Source organism: Giraffa tippelskirchi, chromosome 1 (assembly GCF_054371585.1).
Source record: "Giraffa tippelskirchi isolate mGirTip1 chromosome 1, T2T-mGirTip1v1.2.pri, whole genome shotgun sequence".
In the NCBI taxonomy this organism is placed as follows: Eukaryota; Metazoa; Chordata; class Mammalia; order Artiodactyla; family Giraffidae; genus Giraffa; species Giraffa tippelskirchi.
The window spans coordinates 123,014,826-123,041,785 of record NC_137275.1 but is presented as its reverse complement, the minus strand read 5'-3'; the positions used below and the strand labels follow the sequence as shown (position 1 = coordinate 123,041,785).

The window sequence follows — 26,960 nt, the reverse complement described above, 5'->3', positions numbered from 1 at the left end:
GCTTAGCCCTTGCCTACCCTTTCCCACCACACTGGCCATTCTCTGCCTTGAATTTCCAAGCACAACCTCAGGTCCCCTGCAATCCAGTATCTGCTCTGATGCCTCACTTCTCTGCCTGTCTGCCTGAACTCAATCATCACCACCTCACAGTGAATCAGCACCCTCAGTCTCTCACTGTCCCAATCCTGCAGCCCAGCGGAAAATTCAGCAAACTGATGAAGGTTCAGAGCCCGCATCTTATGAAGAGAAAGCTCTTTAGTTTTGGCTCCCTTAGTTTTGTTACCATTGATTGGAAATGTGGGTGGGGATTAATTCCATACTTTAAAATATAAGATTCTGTATGTAATAAGTACTACAAGAAGCACAGACCTGTACAAGAATATGGCTGCAAACGCTAATTTTCTCCTTGGTCTAGAAAACCAAACACTTTTCACGAAACAGGTTCCTACTGACAAAGGGAAGATGTTTAACTTTGTATTAAGTATCTAAGGGAATCACACTAATTAAATGTGAGGGGAAGATGCTTAATCTCTAGTAACATCAACATCTCCATTTTATCGCCTCGACTATCCTGTTCCTGGTCAACCGGCCGCTGTCCTGCAGTGACTCCAGGTCCCAGTTCAAGCTGCAATGTGTGGCACCAGCTCCCCACACTGCCTGCCCTAAGACAGGGAACCAAGCAAGAGGCTTACAGCAGTGCCTCCGATTGGAGGGGCGGACCATCAGGGCGGGACCGGAATGGAGGCGTGTTCTAGGGCGGGTAAGGGGCTGGAGGCAAGGACCCAGCAAGAGGCCCGGCCAGGGGTGGGGTTGACCTACACCCACAGGGAGACCAGGGGCTCCTCACAGGGTGGAGGCTGAGACCAGACCGGCAGCCACTACAGGGGAGGAGGCGTGTTCTTGGGGCGAGAACCTGTCTGGAGCCATCGGCTCTAGACCGCGTCACGCAGGGAGGGAGGGGGCACGCGTGGTGACCCTGCGAGTGCACTACCCCAGGCCTGCCATCGGCCGGCCAGATCCCAACCAGGCAGGACCGCAGCCTGCAGCCCGGACTCTGGCGGCCTCTCCTGGCCCTGCATGCAAAAAACCAATACACAGAGGAGGTGCCTTTCTCAGGCAGGGGTTAGGCGACCGGACTGAGGGAGATCCTTGGTTTTCCTAGTCTTCAACCACTGAAGGAGGGTCTTGGTGCTTAAATCGGAGAATGAATTACGCTCGGTTCATCACCCCCACGAGCGCGGCCAGGAAGCCTTCTAGCCTCCGAGTCATGAGTGAGTCCGAGCTGCGCCCCTCTCCCATGGGTTGGAAGTGGGGTTGGGGGGTCCCCGCAAAGCGACTTCAGCCTGGGTGAACCTGGCTCTGCGCAGACTTGGCACAGAAATCGGGCTGGAATAGGCATGAGGGCAGTAAATCAGCAACAGAGGCCAGGCCGCTGTCGTGGTTAGAGTCCAGGGGCTCTTCTGGGCACAGGAATCAGGGTTCAGCACAGCCTGCAGACGCCTGCAGAGTGGGGAGGGCAGGTCCACAGGACAGAAGGGGTGCAGGGAGCCTGGCAGGCAGGGAGGGACCAAGTAGGGGAGGGTTTTCTGTTACTGTGGCCTCTGGTTTGTCTGGGTGATAAGTCGGCCTTCTCAGTGGCACCTGTTGATTCCTTAGTTCCTCCACTAGTGAGGTCGGTCCAGACAAAGTCATCGTCTATGTTTCTTTCAGACTAGCATTCTTTCACTAGACATCGTTACACTGTAAAGGTTTATTGCCTTTATGAAAAATATTGACCATCTCTGTTCACGAAAATCTTCACTGAAAGTGTTTCTTCTTCTCTTCCATATTTGTTGTAGCTGAAACATTGAGCAAGGCACCAAAATCTGTCATCTCCTTGGCAACTGGGGCGCCAAACCCCAGCACATTCCCTTTCAAGACTGCGGTTATCACCACAGAAAACGGAAACCCCATCCAATTTAATGAACAGATGATGAAGAGAGCACTGCAGTATTCTCAGAGTGCTGGGTACTGATCACTGGTTCAGCTGCTAACTTGTGTCGCCTCTATGACCCCGTGGACCGTAGCACACCTGGCTTCCCTGTCCTTCACTATTACCCAGAGTTTGCTCAAACTCATGTCCACTGAGTCGGTGATGCTATCCAACCATCTTATGTTCTGCCGCCCCCTTCTCCTCCTGCCCTCAATCTGATCAGTAGATAATTTAACTTAGTTGGTTCCTTTTCATGAGCAATATTCTACAGCCAGCTGATAAAGCATCCTGTGTCTTTTTAAACTGGACATTCAGCATTTATGAAGGTTTGGGGAAGAGTTTTCAAAGACTAATTAAGAGCAGCAATGTTTCTGACTGCTTAAGATCCCTAGTGACTAATTCTCATCCTTATATGAATAGGAGAGGGAGAAGTTTTTGGAAGTAGGTACCATTTGTGCTCAGACTGGAAAAAAACAGAGAGAAAATAGATAGGTAAGGAAACCAGGATAGGAGAAAGGAGAGGATGATGCAGGAAGCAGACATTTTAGGTCCTGAGAAAAAGTTTTAATGATTATGTTTCCATGCTAACCAGGCAGCTATTGAAATGTGTTACCTGCAGTTCAGATGTATTTAATTTCATAAAGGCAAATGGAACAAATATTCTAAGGCTTTCCTTAGCTGGTCTTCTTCCACTGATGAAGGGTAACTTACAGAGTGTCTATTAATTATATTTTATTAGTCCATTGCTTTGTGATGGAAGAATAATGCATGTTAGGAACATAACAATCATATATAATGTATGCCTAGAACATGCCTGCCAATGCAGGAGACATAAAAGATGCGGGTTCGATCCTGGGGTTGGGAAGATCGCCTACAGAAAAAAATGACAACCCACCCCAGTATTCTTGCAAGCATAATCCCATGGACAGAGAAGCCTGGCAAGCTACAGTTCATGGTGTTGGAAAGAGTAGGACACGACTGAGCAAATAACACATACAGGCTTTTCTTTCCATGATGCAAAGAACTTAATGAACCTGAACTTCAGGTATCCTACAAAATCTCCCTAAGGAAAACAAAAGTCAATAACATAGTGAATGCTCTAATGGAAAAGAAAAACTATAAGTTTTGGAATAAGAAAGCTTTAGATTCAAGTCTCAACTCATTTAACCACTAGCTGATTAATTTATGCGAATTTCTTACTCTGTAAGCTTGTTGCCTTGTATTTTAAGTAAAGATAGTAGTATCGGCAAAAGGCATTCAAAGATTTTTAAATTGAATATACAAAGTGCCTCATATGAAGTCACCATTTAGTTGCTGTCTACTATTATTATGATTTTCACTACTGTCAATTTTTAAATGCATTTATGCTTTAGAATCCCAGAGCTGTTATCCTGGCTAAAACAGTTACAAGTAAAATTGCATAATCCACCCACCATCCATTATGCACCCAGCCAAGGACAGATGGACATATGTGTCACGAGTGGCAGCCAACAAGGTCTCTGTCAGGTAAGACTGGAGGGGAAGGGCACCCATGGCAAGAATCTAACATATGCACCCATATAGCCATCTCTACCTTAACCACAGAGCAGCATGTTTTGTGGGTTAGGAACTCTTCAACAGAATCATAAAGTGGAACTTGAAGACATTCACCAACATAATTCCTCTTAAACAGAAAGCCCAGAGCTCTGAGTTATTAGAACAAGATTCCCTGCAGCTTAGTGAGCATGGAATAGTTTCATGTGGCTCAGAGATTCAGGCCACATTTGAGTTAGGCTGTGGTTATGTCCATATGACTTTTTAATTCTTCGAGGGTGTGTCCTGCCCCTCCTGAGATGACCTCCCTTTGCGTGTCTGCTGCTGTCGTTGTCTGTGCCAGCCACCTCTTGTACCCTGTCTGCCTCTTGGCTGTGCTTCTCCAGATCTAAGGGTACGTCTGTGTATGTGGCTGACTTCTCTGGGTTAGCGTCTTCTCTCTCTGACTCTTTCTCTCTGTTTGTCTTTCTCTCTCTCTGCCTCTCTCCTGAGTTCCAGCAAGTCCACAGAGATAACCACCACTGGGGGTTCCCCTGATAAAGAGACTACGTATACAGTTCTCAGTTTCATTTATCATTTATTTTTATTTTTCTTGAATAATTAATCTGGGATAAGGAGGTTCTATATTCAGTCTTCACATCAAGATTAACATATAACTCTTGTTTCTATCAAATCAGAGTAGTTTTCTTGCTCTTTTTTATGTAAAAGCGAAACCTACAATCTGCTTACTTTTAATACATTTTAATACATTTCAATTAAATAATTGTTACATGATAATATATTAAAGTAATACCACTTTATCATTTTCCTCCCTCTTTTTGTACTTAATTAGGAAAAAGACAAGGATTAGGTGCTGTTTGAGTTTTTCTCTTTTTTTTTTTTTGAGGAGAAATATTTCTGATGCCCCAGACCAGTAGGAAAAATGTTCTTTTCAGTGAAATACTTCTCCTAGGAAGTTACACCATGAGCCTTTTTTTTCCCGAGAAACATGCTCTGGAAAGTCTCTTCCTTGTCTGTCTCAATATTAGTCCTATCAAAAAGGAAGACAGCATATTTAGGCAAAAACATTAGTAACTCACTGTCTTACAGCCATGCTATTGCCAAGACCTCCTGGGAATCTGGTTTAATATTTCTGACACTTTACTCTCCAGCATAAATATAATTTTAGGTGCACAAATCTCAAATAATAAACAGCACTCACTCCTCATTTAGGATATGGGACTCTGTCATGTCCCCTTACCTATACAGGAAATGTTGGTCATGAGGTTTTCATCTGATCCAAGGACTATACATGGATTTGCTTGGTCTTGGAGGGCCTGTAAAATGTAAATCAACTAACTTGTCAGAGGAGGACTGTGTTTGTCATAAAATGCCTAAAGCTCATAAGAAATAGTAAATGGAATATCCTAGGCCAGATCAGGAAAGCAAAGTCAGATCTTCTGTCTCAATGGATACTGGCTGTGCTGTTTGTCAAGAGCTCTGGGTTGCTGAAATGATACAGAGGAGAGGCTTGACCTGGGATGATGAAACATCCCAGGAGAGGAAAGGACGTTCTGTGCCTTGAGTAAGATTAGTTGGAATGGACCCCTCTGATTCAGGCAGGGAAAATCTCTGTCTGGCTCTACTGATGTCCTGAGGCATCACATTGTCCTCAAGATCCACTCTGATTTGCAGGCCTGGACTCCATTGTCCTCCAAGTCTCCTGAGCCCTTGCTGAAACCATCCTTGCCCTGCACACCCTGCAGTGCCCATGCTTCACAGGAGCCCTGCAACACTGGGCCTCAGACCTCTTCCCCTTCCACACACACCTCCCCTGGGCAACACACCAGGTGATCCTGCCCATGCCTCCATCGCCAGGCGCCCTCCACATCCACGTGTCCACTGCACCCACTGGCCTCATCCCAGGCTGTTTCAGTGGCACCTCACACCAAAACACACTCAGCTGCTTCTCCCTCAGAAACAGACAGCATAGGGGGTGTTTTCCAGTGAATGACACCCCTCCCATCACCTCCTTACTGTACAGCCAGAAATCCAGAGGTCCCTCCTTACCCCTCCTTCTCCACTTCCCCTCAGCCCACAGTCATGTCCCTGCTTCTGGTTTTCTGAATACCCCTCAGTTCTCTTCAGCTCCACCACCCCATCCAGACAAGCCTTGCCTCTCACTGGGACTGCAGCAAAAACCTCCCAAATGAGCCTAAAATCTTCCCAGACTCCACCTGTATTCTCATTCCTCCTTGATATTTGGATTTTGCAGCCAGAATGACCTTCTATTACACTTTTCTGATCTCATGACTCCTGGGTCCCGCCCTCTACTTAAAACTCTCCCTGGTTCACTTGCCCAAAAGCCAGGGGATGCTCTGCCCACTTCCTTCTGACCTCCCTCCACTCTCCTCTTCACACTCCACCTCAAGTCACAGGATTCTTTCAGTTTCTCAAATGTGTACCTATCGTCACCTCTTCCCCAACTCATCACTTCCTCAAAGAAGCCATCCCTGAATACCCAAGTCCTCCTACAATGAGCACTTAGAACACTGGCATCTTCACAGTAGTGCTTGTCACTGATTCTACATGTATATTTATCTGAGTAGTGTCTACCTCAGTGCACCAGCACCTTCATGAGGGTAAAACCATCCCATATAATCTTCACTTACTCTCCATACATTACACAGGCCTGGCTTATAACAGAGACAAACTTTTTTCAAAGAAAGCATCAATGTGTTTAGGATCCAAATCAGTTGTGTTATTTTTCAATGTCGAAGAGAGGTTGGCAAACTATGGCTTGAGAGCCAAAGAGAATCATCCCTTGTTGGATCCTGTAAGTAGAGCTTTACTGGAACTGAGCTTACACACTGTCTATGACTGCGCTCTCATCATGGAGGCAGAGATGAGTAGGGGCAACACAGACACCGGGGCCACAGAACACGTCTCATGTAGTATTTACAGAAAACCTGCCAATGCCTGCTCTAGAATACTAGTGAGCTCAAAATTAAAAAAAAAGTGGGGGTTGCTATGACTGGAAAACATACTCTTCAAGCTAACCTGTGCTTCTTTTGTTAGGTGTTTGAAATGATCGTTAATCCTGGAGATAATATCCTCATAAATGAACCTGTTTATTCAGGAGCGATTCATGCTGTGAGTACATATTCTTACAAAAGGCAAGTCTCTTTCTTGTAATAAAGAAGGAGAAACCACCGCACCTTTAGAATTATCTGCCCACTGAAAAATAGCATCTTCCTTTTGTAAAGAAGAGAAGTTTTAGTATAAGGAAAATATGTTAAACATACCCTCTGATTTATACATTTCTTTTAACAAAAGCTAAAACTCTTGCCTGGAAAATCCCATGGATGGAGGAGCCTGGTAGGCTGCAGTCCGGGGGGTCACTATGAGTCAGACACGACTGAGCGAACTCACTTTCACTTTTCACTTTCATGCATTGGAGAAGGAAATGGCAACTCACTCCAGTGTTCTTGCCTGGAGAATCCCAGGGACAGGGGAGCCTAGTGGGCTGCCGTCTATGGGGTTGCACAGAGTCGGACACGACTGAAGCGACTTAGCAGCAGCAGCAGCAAATGTAGATGTGCTAAAATTCAGTTGGGCAAAATCATGTCCCATTTTCTTAGCATTTCACTTGAAAAGCATCTTAATTTACAAAGACATTTTTCATTATCGTCTATATTACCACATGTCTAAGACAAACCATGTCAATGTAATATAACTAAACCTATCATGCTATGACCAGGACCTTCATATCTAGTGTTATTATGGGACTCTAGACCCAGAAAAAGGAAGTGGATCACCTGCCCTTCTGGGCCCTGGTCAGAACACAGCACTGTCTGGGGCACAATACTTCTGGATTGATGTGAACACAGCCTGGAGCACAGTCAGAGAGAAGCAACCAGAGTAACAAAGAATTAGAAATGAGACCATACGTTGAATGCTTTTAGGAGCTATACTGTTTTCCACAGAAAGAGGAGATCCACGGGAACATGAGGATTGTCCTCAACCACATTAAAGTTAGCCGTTTCACAGAGGAGTTAGATTTGTCTGTGTATGTCCTTAGGTTGACAGAACTGGAACCAAAGTGTGGAAACTACAGGGAAGCAATTTCAACTCAATGTAACAACTTTCTAACCCACTGATTTTCTAATCAGTCTTACCCACTCTCTGAGGAATAAGTCAGGCCCATCACTGCAGGAGCTCCAAGAAAGCAGCCAGATACAAAAAGACAAAAATTGTACGATTCCTCCTATATAAAATATCTAAAACAGGCAAATTCATAGAGACTGAAAGTGGATTAGAATTTACCAAGGACTGGGGAGGGGGAAATGGGGATTTCTTGCTTAGTGGGCACAGGGTTTCTGTTTGGAATAATGAAAAGATTCTGGAATTGATAGCGATGAGAGTTGCACACACTGTGAACGTAATTATTGCCACTGAATCACATGCTTTAAAGTGGCACATTTTTTAGTAATATATATTTTACCATAACTTTAAAGTGAAAGTGTTAGTTGCTCAGTCATGTCCGACTCTTTGTGACCCTATAGACTATAGCTCCCCAGGCTCCTCTGGGTATGGGATTTTCCAGGCAAGAATACTGGAGTTGGTTGCCATTTCCTCCTCCAGGGGATCTTCCTGACCCAGGGATTGAACCCGTGTCTCCTGCATTGTAGGCAGATTCTTAACTGGCCAGGCCACCAGACGTGCTGTGCTTAGTCACTCAGTCACGTCCGACTCTTTGCGACCCCATGGACTGTAGCCCACCAGGCTCCTCTGTCGATGGAGATTCTCCAGGCAAGAATACTGGAGTGGTTGCCATGCACTCTTCCAGGGGATCTTCCTAACCCAGGGATCGAACCAGGGTCTCCTGCATTGCAGGCAGATTCTTGACCATCTGAGTTACCAGGGAAGCCCTCGAGGGAAGCCCTTTAAAAACTAAAGTCAAATAATTGCCTTTTCTTTGTGATTGGAGACTAATTATTAACTACTTTCCTAAACTCATAAGACATTAGACAATGGCTATACATGTAAAACTTGCATCTATGTAAACAGCTGTATGCACACACATTGTCACATGCCAAAACACAGATCTGTACCAGCCTCTGAGGGCATAGGCTGAAGTTCCATGTGCATTTATCTCATCGCCCAACATCAACTTCTTTTATTCATGTAGATGTGCTTGGAAAGTCTAAGATCTCTAAATTTGCTACAAATATGATCTAGACTATTCTCAATGCATAAATATACATTTGAGCTCTACTAAACTATGTTTGCTTATCCCTTGAAAACTATTTTTCTGAGAAGTTAATCTCAATTATTATTATTTTATTTTTATTGAAATATAATTTATTAACAGTCATTTTAGTTTTATGTGTACATGAAAGTGATTCAGATACATATCTATAGGCATATATATATGTTACAATACATATCTGTTCTTTTCAGATTCTTTTCCATTATAGGTTATTATAAGACATTGAATATAGTTACCTAGGCTATACAGTAGGAAATTGCTATTGATTTTATATATTGTAGTATGTATATGTTAAACCCAAACGCCTACTATATCCCTCCCCACATTTTCCCTTTAATATTCATAAGTTGTTATAATATGTCTGTAAGTCTATTTGTTGTGTAAAATAATTCAAAATAGATCATTTGCATCATTCTTTAGATTACATATATAAGTGATATCATATAATATTTGTCTTTCTTTGATTCACTTTACTTAGTATGATAATCTCTAAATCCCTCCATGTTACTACAAATGGCATCAGTTCATTCTTTTTTATGGCTGAGTAATATAGAAGTAGGCCTTCTTCAATGAACAATGCTAAGAAATACAGGAAAACAACAGAAGGGGAAAGGTGAGCGATATCTTCAAGAAAATTGGAGATATCAAAGGAATATCTAATCCAAAGAAGGGCACAATAAAGGACAGACTAAAGACGTTGTAGAAGCAGAAGAGATCAAGAAGAGATGGAAAGAACAAACAGAAGAACTGTGCATAAAAGATCTTAATGACCCAGATAACTATGATAGTATGGTCACTCACCCAGAGCCAGACATTCTGAAATCTGAAGTCAAGTGGGCCTTAGGAAAGCACTGCTATCAATAAAGCTAGTGGAGGTGATGGAATTCCAGCAGAGTGACTTAAAATCCTAAAAGATGATGCTATTAAAGTTATGCACTCAATATGTCAGCAAATTTGGAAAACCTAGCCATGGCCATAGGACTGGGAAAGCTCGATCTCCATCCCAGTTCCCAAGAAGGGCAGTATTAAACAAGGTTTAAACCATCAGACAACTGCACTCATCTCCCATGCTAGTAAGGTTATGCTCAAAATCCTGCAAGCTAGGCTTCATCATTATGTGAACCAAGAACTTCAAGATTTTCAAACTGGGTTTAGAAGAGGCAGAGGAACCAGAGATCAAACTGCCAATATTGCCTGGATCATAGAGAAAGCAAAGGAATTTCAGAAAAGCATCTACCTCTGTTTCAAAGGCTAAAGACTTTGACTGTGTGGATCATAACCAACTGTGGAAAACTCTTAAAGAGATGGGAATACCAGAGCATCTTACCTGTCTCCTGAGAAATCTGTATGCTGGTCAAGAAGCAACAGAACCTTGTATGTAACAATTGACTGGTTCGGGATTAAGAAAGGAGTTCGACAAGGCTGTTTATTGTCATCGTGTTTACTTAACTTATACGCAGAGCCCATCATGAGAAATGCCGGCCTGGATGAGTTACAAACTGGAATCGAGATTGCCAGGAGAAGTATCAACAATCTCAGATATGTGGATGACACCACTCCACTGGCAGAAAGAGAAGAGAAACTAAAGAACCTCTTGATGAGGGTGAAGGACAAGAGTGAAAAAGCTGGCTTAAAACTAAATATTAAATAAACTAAGATCATGGCATCCAGCCCTATCACTTCATGGCAAATAGAAGGGGAAAAGGTGGAAGCAATGACAGATTTCCTCTTCTTGGGCTCTAAGCAGATGGTGACTGCAGCCATGAAATTAAAGACGATTGCTTCTCGGCAGGAAAGCAATGAAAAACCTAGACAGTGTGTTTAAAAGCAAAGACATCACTTTGCCAACAAAAATCCGTATAGTCAAGGCTATGGTCTTTCCTGTAGTCATGTACGGTTGAGAGCACTGAGTGCTGAAGAAGTGATGCTTTCGAACTGTGGTGCTGGAGAGTCCCTTGGACAGCAAGGAGATCAAACCAGTCAATCTGAAAGTAAATCAACCCTAAATGCTCACTGGAAGGGCTGATACAGAAGCTGAAGCTCCAATACTTTGGCCACCTGATGTGAAGAGCCAACTCACTGGAAAAGACCCTGATGTTGGGAAAGATTGAAGGCAGAAGCAGAAAAAGGTGACAGATGATGAGATGGTTGGATGGTATGACTGATGCTATGAACATGAACTTAGGCAAACTCCAGAAAATGGTGAGGGACAGGGAAGCCTGGTGTGCTGCAGTCCATGGGGTCACAAAGAGTCGGACATAACCTGGCAATTAAACACACAATATTCCACTGTATATATGTACCACATTTTCTTTATGCATTCATCTCTCAGTGGACATTAGGTTGCTTCCACGTCCTGACTATTGTAAATAGTGCTGAACATTGGTGTGGATATATATTTTTGAATTATACTTTTCTCTGTACATATGTCCAGGAGTGCGATCACTGGATCATATATGTAACTCCACTTTTAGTCTGTTAGTGAACCTCCATAGGGTTCTCCATAGGATCTCTAGGATTTACATTTCCATCAATAGGATAGGAAGGTTCCAATCTCTCCAAACCCTCTCCAGCATTTATTGTTTACAGACTTTTTGATCATAGCCATTCTGACTGGTTTGAGATATGCCTCATTGTAGTTTTCATTAACATTTCTCTATAATTAGCAAAGTTGAGCATCTTGTCATGTGCATCTTGGCCATCTGTATGTCTTCTTTGGAGAAATATCTATTTAGGACTTCTGTCCATTTTTTGACTGGGTTGTTTCTGTTTTTGATTTTTTGATATTGAATTGTGTGAGTTGTTTGTATAATTTGGAAATTCATCCCTTGTCAGATGCATTGTTCTAAATATTTTCTCCCAATCCATAGGTTGTCTATTCATTTTGTGGAAGAAGTCTCAAAATGAGACTTCTGATTTACTAAGTCTCATGTTTTTTCTTTTGTTCATCCATAAACATACAACATGAAAACACAAGTCTTTCACAAAACTCTGTCTATAAGTAAGGCCAGTACTTTCAACTTCAGCCTCTGTAGTCGGTACAGTATTGAAATACTTGCACACCCCTTGGGGAGCCACGGCCCTGCTGCTCCTTGGTGCCCCAGCACCACCCTGGCTCCCCTGACCCCTCTCCTGAGACTACCCTGAACCCCCACAGTGCAGAGCTAATGCTGGCATGGCAGGGGGTCTCCAGGACCCCATTCCACCCTGCTCTGTGTCTGTTGCTCCCATGCTACACCACTTGTCCAATATTTTCAGTATCACCTCTGCTTATAACTATTCATGTATTACCACCACAGATGCTTTCTATGATTGATTTACTTGGTCAAAAAACATTCCGTGATAAACATCTATTTTATGAACCAGTTCTAATCATAGTTGTGAAGATAAAGCAGCGTGGGTGTAAAGCTGAGGGCAGGTTTGTGTTTAAGGGTGTAAATGGTAACATTCTCCTTAGTGTAAGAACCCTTGGCACTGATATTTTATAGTCATGTCTCAATCTCAGACTTGGTTTTCTCTGTGTACTTGACAGCTGCAACCCCTGGGCTGCAATATGATTAATGTTTCCAGTGATGAGCATGGAATTATTCCAGACTCCCTCAGAGAAATACTTTCCAAATGGAAACCAGAAGATTCAAAGGACCCCAAGAAAAACACCCCCAAATTTCTTTACACTGTCCCAAATGGCAACAACCCTGCTGGGACCTCATTAACAGCTGAGCGCAAAAGGGAAATCTATGAGGTATTTTCCAAAAAGGTGTTACATACTTGGCGTTCTTATTTCCTTCTGTCTCTTTAGAAGAGGGCTCTCAAGTTCCTTCTCTTATTAGCCCCTTGCTCTCAGTGAAGATGGTTTTTAATAAAACGAAGTCATCTATACCAGTGTTGCCACAAATTTAAACCCAAGAATTTACTACAGTCTGCTTGACTATGATACGTTTCTTTCCCTTTAATTGATATCTTCATTGAAAGAGATGCTAGTCTTGGTGGGATGTTACACTCACCTCTTACACCCATCTCTTCCTTCTGTCTTCTCCTCATCCCCCGCCTCCAGCCCATACAGTGGCTCCTACCACCCACATTACCCAAACCCACCATCTCCTCGGCCACGCTCCCTCCCTGACCTTGTGAGCCCCTCGGAGTTGCCCACCCCAACCCCCACACCAGCCCCTGACATCCTTCCTGCTCTAGCGTGGACCTACAGTGCTTCCTCCAGCCGCTTCACCCCACACTGCAAACATAATCAAAAGTCCTTCGCCTGCCTCATGCAGTGATGGAAACTGGGACTCTGTGTAAGCCTAGGGTCTCTCACATCCTTCCTGCTGCAGCCACACAGCCTTCCTTCTGTCCCTTAAACATCTATGCCTTCTAGAAACTTTTGTCCTTAAAACACACCAACTATTTTCTGACTCCAGGGCCATTGCTCCCTGCTCTCTCAGTCTAACCATCTTCTCCCCCAACATCTGCACAACTGATCCTTCCGGTCAGCCTGAGCTCTCCTGGAGCTTCCCTGTCTCTCTATCTCAAACATCAGCCTCTTGAACCATCTGCCGGGCCCTCACCTCCCACCTAATCCTCCTCTGGTCACTATCTAGGAGCTTAGGTTCTGTCTTTACCACCAGAATGTAAGTTCTGTGAGGACAGAACCTTTAGGGCGATTCCTCCTCCTAGGACAGTGGGGACTCAGTAGTTGCTGGGATGAATGGATGAGGGAGTACAAAGAACACTGAGTCCAAGTGATTTTCGTCTTCGATAACTCTTAAGAAATAAATATGCTCCTTTAACCTTTTTGTAGCTCGCAAGAAAATATGACTTCCTCATCATAGAAGATGATCCTTACTATTTTCTGCAGTTCAGCAAGGTAAGTGATGGTGTGAACTCCACACACAATCTGATTTTAACCTGGCTCCTGTTTTCATCTCTGGAGCCTTACTGTTTTTCTAGAAATTCCCTACTTTTAGAATAGTGGCTGGCTCTCTGTGCTAGGCACGTGGAGGAACATGTGAGTCAAGATGATGGTCGTCTTGACTCCACATCCTGATTGTAGTTCCATAGATATAGTACCAGGGATGTGGAGTGGGTGTCTCCTGGGGCATCAGCCTCAGTCTCTCAGGAGTGGCTGATGGGCTGGAGGACTTGGGAGCTGTGTTCAGAGAGAAGGCGGAGGGCTGTGCTCAGTCAGTGATGTAACTGAGCAGAGGAGGGCGTTCCTAGCATCATGCTCCCTGCCTGCCATCCCTGTCACGTAGGCACGGGAACTCACCTGCACAATAAAGGACTTCTAGATCCTTCTCCACTGTCCACGTGCACCACTGTCCCTGATCATTGTTCCCTAGGAAATAACAGTAATGGTATAGATTCCAATGCCCGGTTCCTCAAAATCTAACACCAGAATTGCTCTCAGGGCTACAGAGAACACACATGGATTCAGTCCCCACTCCAGTATTCTTGCCTGGAGAATCCCAGTGACAGTGGAGCCTATGGGGTCGCACAGAGTCAGACACGACTGAAGCGACTTAGCAGCAGCAGCAACAAATCTACTGAAAAGATACACAACTCTTGGCTTTTTGTTTATTTGCCTATCATGTCTGCCTGCCACCCATCACAACACAACCATGGCCCCCATCCCTGTGGGCATTTACTTTGAAACAAATGTGGAAGGTTCAGCATTGCACGCTGACTACATGGCTCATCTTCATTTATACTTTTTCAGGGTTTCTAGTTCTTCTAAGAGTCAGCATTCCCTTTCTAAACAGTCCTGCATGCTGATGACCCTCTTGGTTGTGGTCTTTTCCAAACTAGTTTTCCTGGAATCCTGCCTGGAAAACTGTTCATCCTGGATCTCAAGCCTTGGGACAAGCAGGTCCTATGTGAAGTTTCCCCACTCTCTGCACAAAGTAGGGATACAGATTCGAACAGATATAAATACTGTATTTATCTTCCATTTCAAGTCCTGTGCACCGACATTTCTCTCCATGGACGTGGATGGGCGTGTCATCAGAGCTGACTCTTTTTCCAAAATCCTGTCCTCAGGGTAAGGCCCTGGCTCTGCCTTCAGGCTGCAGATAAAGGAGACAGGGACTGCCCCTCAGCATCTTTAGTGCAGACTGTTCTTCTCACTTAAGATGCTTGTATTATACTCACCTTAACACATCTGTTTGATTATTACTATTAATAACAGACTTTTCTCCTAATCCATCCTCAGTGGTCAAATTAAGTTACAGGTGTAGGGTGACTGGTCAGGTTTTTGGTTGCATGTATGAAAAAACACATTTAGAAATATATGGTCAGATATGCATTCTATTTTAACTGTACAATTAAATTTAAATGTGTATTTTAAATAAGAAGTAGTGTTACTAGAAGATGTTTACTCTCTAGGTTCCTTTGTTCCCAGGTTACAAACTCCTTCCCCGTAAAATCAGTAACATGATGTTAACTGATGTAGCAGGATTGGTAATATGCCTTTTCTGTCTTTCTGCAGGTTGAGAGTAGGGTTTTTAACTGGTCCAAAGCCCTTGATTGAGAGAATTGTTTTACACATAGAAGTTTCAACAATGCACACCAGCACTTTTACTCAGGTAAGGACAATTTAGGAAACAGGAAAATCAGATCATAAAATGGATGTGGGCAAATAAGACAATGTGAAGGTGTCAGGGAACAAAGTCACTGACTGCTTCTCTATTTCCCTATGGGCTGAATTAGAAGATTAGACACCACAGATGTTTGCTTCAAAAGGCAGAAGAGATTTAAATATACCTGGGCTGTTTCAAGGTGTAGACCAAGCTGCTAGAGTCAGAGAACTTATTCATCTTGTGTCCTGGCATCTAGCCCAGGAACCCCATAAAACCTCATCAGGACAGAAGAGATTTGGTGAAGTAACACACCATTATTTCGAGAGGCCATGCAGGGTGGCAGTTATTGGATGGATCTGGGGCTGGACATTCTGACTTGAGTCCAGGATTTGTGACCAGCAGTGATCACAGGAAATTTAACTTCACCTAATGCCTCAGTTTCTATATGAGTAGAGAGAAATAACGGCCTGTCTAATAAGAGTATTGCAAAGACCAACTTAGCTGAAATATATGGTACAGCAGTTTCTTGGATATACCAAGGACCATATAAATATTTGTTATTTTCAATATTATTTTTGTCATTGTTATTAAACAACATTGTTATAAGTCACTGGCCCTGTAAAGCTTGGTGCAGCTTATTGCACCTTCTTAGTGTGGTTTGTACATAATCAGGAGTGATTTGCTGTTACATTTGACAAAAAGTACGTTTTAGAGGATGAACCTTGTTACTGTCTCATGCCTTTTAGCTCCTGGTATCACAACTTCTACATCAGTGGGGAGAAGAGGGCTTTCTGGCTCATGTCGACAGGTACTGTATTTGAGGTTCCATAGTTTATATAGAAATGGGCTTCACTTGATTAATTTTCTTTTGAATTATTCCAAAATAATGGAAAAATCACAATGATACAAAGTTTGCTAGCTGACAGGTCAAACAAATATTTTCTATTCCCTCATCAAGTTTCAACATTTTCATCAAGATACAAAATAGATTCTTATAGACTGGACTCCAGAGCCTTTTGGTTTCTGCAGTCAGTGTAGCAAACACACCTTTTTCCTTGTTTTCTTCCTCTAGGGTTACTGATTTCTACCGGAAGCAGAGGGATGCATTACTGGCAGCAGCAGACAAGTGGTTAAGTGGTGAGTGGAACATACATGCTGTCCTGGGATGGGCAGTAGTCCTTATATGAGTGAGTGATACCACAGAGGGAAGGAAACAGGGTCCAGGCTTATTCTGGTCAAGGAAATGTTACTCTAGGGCTTCCCTGGTGTGCAATGGTTAAGAATATGCTGTGCGATGCAGGGGACACCTGTTCAATCCCTGTTCTAGGAAGATCCCATATGCCCCAGGCAACTAAGCCCAGGCACCACAACTATCAAACTGGCACTCTAGAGCCCATGCTCTGCAGCATGAGAAGCCACCACAGTGAGAAGCCTGTGCACTGCAACTAGAATAGTCCCTGCTCACCACAACCTGAGAAAGCCCACACGCAGCAACAAACATGCAACGCAGTCAGAAATAAGTACTTTTTAAAAATGAAAATGGCACCCTATAAATAATGTCAGAACTAACGGCAACAACTCTCCGACAATTACAGCATTTCTACTATACCTCACTGCTGCACAGAATATGTGGTTTACAGAAGAAAAGACCAATTAATCTAGCAATCAACCAGCAATAACCTACTGAGAGCCAAATAATCTCTCAACTAAAAAGGTTTTCAAAATGTTGCTCCAAAGAGATGAGGATTGTGAAATCAACAACATAATTCTTTCCTGACTCAATCAAAATGAAATACTACCATCTTTGGCAGGTTTTTCATTACAGATGATTTGCCTTTTAATCATTAACCTCTTTTATCTACTATCTAATCTTTTCTATTGCTAATTTGATTTCCGGAAGGGATTGATTTAATTTTCTATTAAGGAAGTAGGTAAAATGAATTCCATGGCTTTAATTACACCACTAAAAATGCCTTTGGCAAAAATAAAAGGAAATACACAGTGAAGTGAAAGTGGCTCAGTCCGACTCTGTGAGACCCCATGGACTGTAGCCCACCAGGCTCCTCTGTCCATGGGATTCTCCAGGCAAGGACACTGGAGTGGGTAGACATTCCCTTCTACAGGGATCTTTCCGACCCAGGGATCAAACCCAGGTCTCCTGCATTCCTGGTGGACTCTTTAGGACTCAGCCATCTTGCAAGCCCTAATACAAGGTATCAATTCCTTATTTCCATCATACCTTCTTCCCTATGAAGTCCTGGTAAAAATACAATTAGTATTTTTTTATAAGAGTACTATTTTACCACACTGTAAAGTTGAAAAAAGGCTTTCATCAACAGCAAGTTCTTTTCTTAAAATGGTAATAATTAAAATCAAAATAATTTTCTTCCTGCTTGATTTCTCTATCCTTATATTCAATGAAACATAAACCCAACAAATGCGCCCAGAATTCCTCAATTTTAAGCATTACTTTTATAACTAATTACGTTCTGATAAAAATTTCAATTCATTACACTTCTGAACAATTTACTGAAACACTAGTAAGATTCTAGGAGTTGAGGAATCCTCTCCTACAATTTGAAAGAGACATGTGTGTCTTGGGGACAGCTCTAAGGAAGAGAGATGGGCATGACACAGGAGTTCCTGCATGGCCCTAAAACCCACTAAAGTCCTAAATATACACATGAGTCCCCTTTCTCCCTTTCAAAACTTCCCCTCACTTTTTCAAATAAATCTCAGAACATCTGTTTTCGGGACTCATAAAAATATTTTTTTTTAAATTCTGTCATTGAAGGAACTTTTTTGGAAATGCTACTTTACAGTTACTGTCATTTGTCGTTTAAGTGATATAACTGACATCATGAAAACTGGACTCAGAAAATAGTTCTTCTCTTCTTTTTTTTGTAGGTTTGGCAGAATGGCAAGTTCCTACTGCTGGAATGTTTCTGTGGGTGAAAATCAAGGGCATTCATGATGTAGGAACACTGATTGAAGAAAACTCCATTAAGAATGAGGTAAGACAGGAGGAGAAGCTAAACTTTTTCTGTAATTTCTTAATAAAAATTGTAAGATGTTTATCATTGCCAACTAGCACAGGGCATAACATTTGCCTATCAGATACATTATCTGATGATTAAGATCATGATAGATTTGGGTTACAGAATTAGTCTCCTAACTAGGGGAAATACAGCCATTCAGCTCAGCTACTGGTTAGCTTAGTGGCCAAGAGCACAGTTTTGGTAGCCACAGTCCTTGGGTGTGAACCCCAGCTCCAGCCCTGCCCTGGTATGTGGTGGTGAGTGAGGTGTCCTCCTTGAGTCTCATCTGAAAAAAGGAGATAATAGGAATCTCTCCCTCTTAGGATTGCTATGATGAAAGGAGTCCACATGGAGAAAACTCCTAGACTAATGCCTGGCATATAGTAAATGCTTGATAAGTGTTAGCCATCAGTATTTAAGATTGAAGGGTTTTTCCCTTACGAAAGTAAAGCATATTCGGGGTGGCATTTTACTTCATGAAAGCATAATGTCACTTTTTAATTTTTATTTTATATTGAGGTTTAGTTGATTTACAGTGCTGTGTTAGTTTCAGGTGTACAGAAAATTGATTCAGTTATACATATGCATATATTTCTGCTTTTCAGATTCTTTTCCCACATAGGTTATTATAGGATACTGAATCAATTCCTTGTGCTACACAAGTAGGTTCTTATTGATTATTTTACATATGGTAGTGTGTATATGTTAATTCCAAACTCCTGATATATCCTTTCCACACACACCCCCAACTTTTCCCCTTTGGTAAACTTTTCTATATCTCTGAGTCTGTTTCTGTTTTGTAAATAAGTTCATATGTATCATTTTTTTTAGATTCCACGAACAGTTTAATCACATATTTGTTTTTCTCTGTGTGCTTTCACTTAGTGTGATAATATCCAGGTGTATCCATGCTGCAAATGGCATTATTATATTCATATTTAGGGCTGAGTAATAGTACCACATCTTCTTTATCCATTCCTCTGTTGATGGATATTTAGGTTGCTTCCACATCTTGACTACTGTCTATAGTGTTTCAGTGAATGTTGAGGCACATATACCTTTTTGAATTTTGGTTTTCTCCAGATATTTTCCCTGAAGTGGGAATCATACATACTGTATGAAGCTGAATCATACAGTAGCTCTATTTTCAGTTTGTTAAGGAATCTCAATACTGTTCTCCTACCAATTTAGTTTCCCACCAACAGTGCAGGAGTGTTCCTTTTTTTCCACACCCTTTCCACCATTTATTGTTAGTAAAATTTTTGATGATGGCCATTCTGACCTGTGTGAGGTCATTTCTTATTGTAGTTCTCATTTTTCATTTCTCTAGTAACTAGTGATGTTAAGCATCTCTACATGTACTTTTTGGCCATTTCTATGTATTCTTTGGAGAAAGGTCTAGTTAGATCTTTGGTCCATTTTTTTATTGGGTTGTTTGATCTTTCTGATACTGAGCTCATGTGTTGTTTATATATTTTGGATATTAATCCCCTGTCGGTCACATTGTTTGAAAATATTTTCTTTCATTCCATTGACTGATCTTTGATTTTGGTAATGGTTTCCTTGGCTGAATAAGCTTTTAAGTTTAATTAGGTCCTATTTGTTTATTTTGCTTTTATTTCCCTTACTATAAGAGGTGAATCCAAAAAGATATTATTGAAATTTATGTCAGAGTGTTCTGCCTCTGTTTTCCTCTCAGAGTTTTATAATTTCTACTATTACATTTAGGTATTCAATAAATTTTGAGTTTATGTTTGTGTATAGTGTTACAGAATGTCCTAATTTTGTTTCTTTATATGTACCTGTCTGGTTTTTCCAGTATCATTTATTGAGGAGACTGTCTCCTCTCCATTTTATAGTCTTGCCTCTTTTGTCATAGATTGCTGGATCATAGGTGCATGGGTTTATTTCAGGGCTTTCCATACTGTTCAATTCCTCTATATTTCTGGTTTTTTTTTTTTTCACCAGTACCACACAGTCTTGATTACTGTAGCTTTGCGTTATATTCTGAAGTCAGGGACCCTAAGTCTTGACCTCCCTTTTTCTTTCTCAGGATTGATTTGGCTAATTGGGGTCTTTTGCATTCCTATATATCTTAAGATTTATTTACTCTATGTCTGCAAAAAAAAAAAAATGCCATTGGCAATTTGATAGGTATTACATTGAATTTGTTGATTGTCTTCGGTAGTATATTCATTTCAAAAATATTGATTCTTCTAGTCCAAGAACATGGTGGTATATCTTTTCATCTGTTTGTGTCATCTTTGATTTCTTTCATTAGCGTCTCATACTTTTGGAATACAGGTCTTTTGAGGCCTTGGTTAGGTATGTGCTATGCTGTGCTTAGTCGCCCAGTCATATCCGACTCTTTGCGACCACCAGGCTCCACTGTCCATGGGGATTCTCTAGGCAAGAATACTGGACTGATTTGCCATGCCCTCTTCCAGTAGTTAGGTATATTCCTGTGTCTTTTATTCTTTCGGTGAGATGGTAAATGTGATAATTCCTTCATTTCTCTTTCTGAACTTTCATTGTTAGTGTATAGAAGTTAACAGATTTGTATGCATTAATTTTAGACCCTACAACTTTACCAAATTCATTGATGAGCTCTAGTAGGTTTCTAGTAGCATCTTTAGGATTTTCTATATAAAGTATCATGTCATCTGCAAACAATTTTAGTTTTACTTTTTCCTTTCCAATTCGGATTCCTTTTATCTCTTTGTCTTCAATTTGACTAATATGTATCTCAGTGTGTTCCTCCTTGGGTTTATCCTGTATGGGACTCTGCACTTTCTGGACTTGGGTGAATGTTTTCTTTCCCACATTAGGGACATTTTCTGTTATTTTCTCTTCAAATACTTTCTCAGGCCCTTGCTCTGTCTCTTCTCCTTCTGGGACCCCCTTTAACACTAATGCTGGTGCATTTAAAGTTGTCCCAGAGGTGTCAAACCGTCCTCCTGTCTTTTCATTTTTTTACTTTCATCTGTTCTGTGACAGTGATAATCAGTATCCTCTCTTCCAGCTCACTTATTCATTCTTCTGCCTCATTTATTCTGCTATTGATTCCTTCTAGTATATTTTTCTTTTCAGTTATTGTATTGTTCAAATCACTTCTTTATGTCTTAGAGATCTTTGTTAAACATTTTTGTATCTTCTTGTTCTGTGCCTCTATTCTTTTTCTGAGATCTAGAATCATCTTTACTATCACTCCTCTGAATTTTAGGTGGGTAGATTGCCTCTCCCCACTTCACTTGGATGTTCTGAGATTTCATCTTGTTCCTTCATCTGAAACATATTCCTCCGCCATCTCATTTTGTCTAACTTGCTGTGTTTGCAGTCTTCATTCAGCAGGTTGCAGGGCTGTAGTGCTTCTTTGCTTCTGGTGTTAGCCCTCTGGCAGATGAGGCAGATATAAGATACTTATCCAGGCTTCCTGGTGGGAGGGGATGTTTCCTGCCCACTAGTAGACAGGGCCATGTAAAGGAGTGTGTTTAGAGGTAGTTGTGAGCTCAGGAAGACTTTAGGCAGTCTGTCTGCTGAAGGGTGGGCCTGTGTTTCCATCCTATTGGTTCTTTGACTTGAGGTGTCCCAGCACTGCAGCCACTGTTGGGTGGGGCCAGGTCTTGGTGTCAAGGTGACAACCTCCGGGACAGACCATGCCAATGAGTACTCCCCAGTACCACTGCCACCAGTGTCTTTGCCCCCACATTAAGCCACAACTGCCTCCCACTCACCACCCCCAGTAGACCCACCAAGACATACAGATAGGTGTAGCCCAGGCTCCTGTGAAGTCACTGCTTTTACCCCTGGGCACTAGTGCACATGGAACCTTCTTTGTGCCATTCAAGGGTGGAGTTTCTGTTTCCTTCAGACCTGGGGAACTCTTGCAATCAAGCCCTGCTGGCCTTCAAAGACAAATGGTCTAGTGGAGCTCCTCCCCCTAATGCAAAGGAAAATCTGGTGGGGGTCTCAGAACTCTCACTCCTGTGGGAGAACATGTGAGCTATAATTATTTTCCAGTTTGTGAGTCACCCACCTGGCAGGTTTGACATTTGATCACCTCACAAATGCACCCCTCCCAGCATCTTGTTGTGGTTTCTCCTTTAACTTTGAATTTGGAAATATCTTTTTTTGTGGGTTCCAGTCCATTTTGTTGATGGTTGTTCAGCAGTTAGTTGTGATTTTTGTGTTTTCACGAGAGGAAGTAAACTCAAGTCCTTTTACTCCACTGTGTTCTATGTTACTTCTGAATTTTTTTAAATATCCCATACTTTTACCACCCAAGTTTTTTGAGAGAAATTATGTTTTCATTGTTAATAAGGACAAAAAACTCATCTTCCACCTTGAAATCTTCCCTGAGTTCCCCAAATCATTTCATTCCCAGTTCATCAAACTTTAATGACCAGAGCCCAGATTTATAACAAGTAACAACAACAGTTACTTGAAGTTTGAATATCATGATTTTACTAGAGAACAATTTCAAAGACTTAACACAAGCCAAGTTTATTTCTATCTCTGGCACAATTTTCAGTGGCATGGTCTCCAGGCTCTTCTGCTCCCTCCTTGAGTCAGAGACTTGGGCTCCTGCCACCATCTTGCACGGCATTTCAATGCATGGACCACATGATCACAGCATGCAGAGGGCATGGCGGGTCACATGGGGAGATGTTCACAGGCCAAGACAAGCAGTAGCACCAAGACTTCCCCTCCCTGGTTGGGATTCAATTACTTGGCCTGGAGCATCTAGAAAGAAGCTGAGAACAGTGTGTTTTCAGCCTACGAAGCAGAGGACACGCATTGGGGCAGCAAGCTGGCAGCCACAGAAGTCACAGAAAGGAGAAGGTGTTCCCAGAGTTTTGACAGAATTACTTGCCATTTTATTCCTACAGTCTAAATATTGTTTCCACCTCTTTGAGTGACCCATTTTCTTCCCATCTTCAGGCACCTATACTCTGTATCTTCTCCCCAAAGGACTCTTTCCTTACATTTTGTTTGGTCAATACCTACTTATCTTTGAAGTCCCAATTTAAAGGTCACTTCCAAACTTGATATCTCATAAAGAAGATTTCATTGTTAGGATTTACTTTTCCAGTTACATTAAATGGTTATTATGTTTATTACAATTTCTGTTGCCTGTAGGATCTATCCTTTGTCCATTAAAGCTAAAATTTAGTTTTGTTTCTTCTGTTTCTGTGCATTATTTTAGTATACACACAAGAGATAGGATTGTCATATTTATCCTAAATACTTTTCCTGTTTCTGTGCTTTTAGTTTTGTTTATTGTGTGACATGCAGAATTTTTATGTAAGTTGTTTTTTCTCTTGAAATTTCTTTCATTGCTTTTATTTTTTTGTTGTTTTTTTAATACAAATTTATTTAATTGTTTTAATTGGAGCCTAATTACTTGACAATATTGAAGTGGTTCTGCCATACATTGACATAAATCCGCCTCGGGTGTACATGTGTTCCCCATCTGAAGCCCCCTCCCACCTCCCTTTTCACCGCATCCCTCTGGATCATCCCAGTGCACCAGCCCCGAGCACCTTGTCTCATGCATCGAACCTGGACTGGCAGTTCATTTCACATATGGTAATATACATGTTTCAATGGCATTCTTCCAAACCATCCCACCCTCGCCCTCTCCCACAGAGTCCAAAAGACTGTTCTATACATCTGTGTCTCTTTGGCTGTGTCAAATATAGGGTTATCGTTACCATCTTTATAAATTCCATATATATGCGTTAGTATACTGTATTGGTGTTTTTCTTTCTGGCTTACTTCACTCTGTATAATAGGGTCTGGTTTCATTCACCTTATTGGAACTTATTCAAATGTATTCTTTTTAATGGCTGAGTAATATTCCATTGTGTATATGTACCACAGCTTCCTTATCCATTCATCTCCTGATGGACATCTAGGTTGCTTCCATGTCTTGGCTATTATAAACAGTGCTGCGATGAACATTGGGGTACATGTGCCTCTTTCAATTCTGGCTTCCTCAGTGTGTATGCCCAGTAGTGGGGTTGCTGTGTGATATGGCAGTTCTATTTCCAGTTTTTTAAGGAATCTCCACACTCTTCTCCATAGTGGCTGTACTCATTTGCATTCCCACCAACAGTGTAAGAGGGTTCCCTTTTCTCCACACCCTCTCCAGCATTTATTGCTTGTACACATTTGGATAGCAGCCATTCCAACTGGCGTGAAATGGTACCTCGTTGTGGTTTTGATTTGCATTTTCTCTGATAATGAGTGATGTTGAGCATCTTTTCCTGTGTTTGGTAGCCATCTCTATGTCTTCTTTGGAGAAATGTCTGTTTAGTTCTTTGGCCCATTTTTTTGATTGTGTCATTTATTTTTCTGGAATTGAGCTGCAGAAGTTGCTTATATATTTTTGAGATTAATGCTTTGTCAGTCTTTTCATTTGCTATTATTTTCTCCCATTCTGAAGGCTGTCTTTTCACCTTGCTTATGTTTCCTTTGTTGTGCAAAAGCTTTTAAGTTTAACTCAGAAAGTCCTCCAACACTCTGAGATTAGATTTACCTCTATTTTTATTTTTCCTTTAATCATCTATTTTCCAAACTCTCTCAGATATTCATGCTTCCAGGACATGATTTATACATTGATAGTTCAGCTCCTTGCCCCTACTTCAGAGCATCCTTCTCTTCAGCTTCTCCAGAACAGATGAACATGGTGAGTTATCAATTTATTTTTTGTGTTCATTTTGTGAGTTACGACATTATTCGATGTCTCCGTTGGTTTCTGAAAAATGGGAATAATTGGAAAGTTGTGAAGTACAACTCAAAGAAGTTGACGGACTTCTATGGAAATGTGATGAGACCAACTTGGAGTTGAACTTTATTGATTCTGTGAATAGATTTCAGACCTAACTCAACAGTGTTAACCAATAATCAACATGTTATACAGAGAGGCTCTTTCCCTCCTGCATAAAATTAACATGAGTCAGAGTACAAATTCATGAAGCCATCGGACTCTTTCTCTGAAGGGGAAATATCAACAAGCGTCCAATAGACTAATATTGATGATTAGAGTTAACTAACTGATTCATCAAAAAGTCCAGCTTTAATCAAGATAAGATGAAGAAAAGAAGCAAGTTCCTAAATACTACTATGTCAGGAACTCAGAGAAGAGCTATACACTGAGATCCAGTAACTGCAAGAAGAGTGTATACTTCTCCTGGGAGATGGGGTGTCTCTGAGTGTGTTCTTGATTTACTTGATTTCTTGATTTACTTGATTTACATGATTTACTTGATTTCACATCATTAAATCTGTTTTTCATAAGTTATATATGAGTAGAGTTGGACTGCTGCTATGTCGCTTCAGTCGTGTCCGACTCTGTGCGACCCGATAGACAGCAGCCCACCAGGCTCCACTGTCCGTGGGATTCTCCAGGCAAGAATACTGGAGTGGGTTGCCATTTCCTTTTCCAGTGCGTGAAAGGGAAAAGTGGAAGTGAAGTCGTTCAGTCGTGTCCGACTCTTAGCGATCCCATGGACTGTAGCCTACCAGGCTCCTCCATCCATGGGATTTTCCAGGCAAGAGTACTGGAGTGGGGTGCCATTGCCTTCTCCGAGAGTTGGACTACTGAAACTATATATAAGGCATATGCAGTTGAGAGAATATTTGAAAAAATAAAATAATTTGTGTTCTCAGAGAAAATGATGATCTTGAGGGTAAAAAAATTACTTTATGATGTTTGGGATTCTGACATGTTTCCATCTATTAGTGAATGTGATGGCATACAACCAGATGAACCTGAGGTTAACCCTGAGCTTTCATTATCTGATCTCAACATAAGATGGGACTCCTTTTTTAAATTTTTAATGTTATGGCAGAATTCTCCTAAAGCCTCTTGAAAGTGAAAGTTGCTCAGGCCTCTCCAACTCATTGTGACCCATAGACTATGTAATCTATGAAATTCTCCAGGCCATAATACTGGAAGGGGTAGCCTTTCGCTTCCCCAGGGGATCTTCCCAACCCAGGGGTGGAACCCAGGTCTCCCGCATTGCAGGTGGATTCTTTACCAGCTGAGCCACAAGGGAAACCCAAAAAGCATATTGATTTCATTAATTCTTCTCTCTGTCTTATTTTAGGCCTTTCAGAGATTAGCTCAACTTATAGAAGAACATCTATGAAGAAATCAAACTCTTTGTAGCACTCATGGATTTCAGATAAATTATTTCTATGTTTTAGCAACAAGAAATAAATCATTGGTGTAAGACTTATGGATTGGGTTTCAACAACCATGTCACATTTGTAATCATTAAACTGCACAACTTTTCAAGTACCCTTGAAACCATCAGAATGCCAAAATATATTTATAATCCTTTTGATAAATTTTCAACCCGACAAAATGTTATCCTTATCATGGGTTTTATTGTAAAGAACTCTATAGTCGCTTACTGCCTTTTCATACTTATCATAGTAAAATGCCAGGCTGGATGAAGCACAAGCTGGAATCAAGATTGCCAGGAGAAAGTTCAACAACAGTGGAACAGTGGAAACAGTGACAGTCTTTATTTTGTTGTGCTCCAAAATCACTGCAGATGGTGACTGCAGCCATGAAAGTAAAA

The 26,960-nt window shown here is 41.6% G+C and overlaps 1 protein-coding gene across 1 annotated transcript; it reads left to right on the top strand.

The window, feature by feature from the left end:
* The first annotated feature begins 1,015 nt into the window (after positions 1 to 1,015).
* Positions 1,016 to 26,612, top strand: LOC145507882 (kynurenine/alpha-aminoadipate aminotransferase, mitochondrial-like). Its single transcript, XM_081495373.1, has 13 exons — positions 1,016 to 1,271; positions 1,839 to 2,007; positions 3,346 to 3,478; positions 6,563 to 6,637; positions 12,289 to 12,498; positions 13,552 to 13,617; positions 14,708 to 14,790; positions 15,238 to 15,334; positions 16,075 to 16,136; positions 16,401 to 16,465; positions 18,236 to 18,342; positions 24,956 to 25,057; positions 26,481 to 26,612. The coding sequence occupies exons 1-13, from the start codon at positions 1,205 to 1,207 to the stop codon at positions 26,520 to 26,522; spliced, it is 1,278 nt and encodes a 425-aa protein (XP_081351499.1). The 5' UTR covers positions 1,016 to 1,204; the 3' UTR covers positions 26,523 to 26,612.
* The last annotated feature ends 348 nt before the right edge of the window (positions 26,613 to 26,960 follow it).

Bases quoted from the DNA above. Each gene is read 5' to 3' on its own strand.
- LOC145507882 (XM_081495373.1), top strand. From the start codon at position 1,205: ATGAATTACGCTCGGTTCATCACCCCCACGAGCGCGGCCAGGAAGCCT. The intron at 2,008-3,345 runs GTACTGATCACT...TTTATGCTTTAG, and splicing joins CAGTATTCTCAGAGTGCTGG to AATCCCAGAGCTGTTATCCT. The intron at 18,343-24,955 runs GTAAGACAGGAG...AAACTCTCTCAG, and splicing joins AAAACTCCATTAAGAATGAG to ATATTCATGCTTCCAGGACA.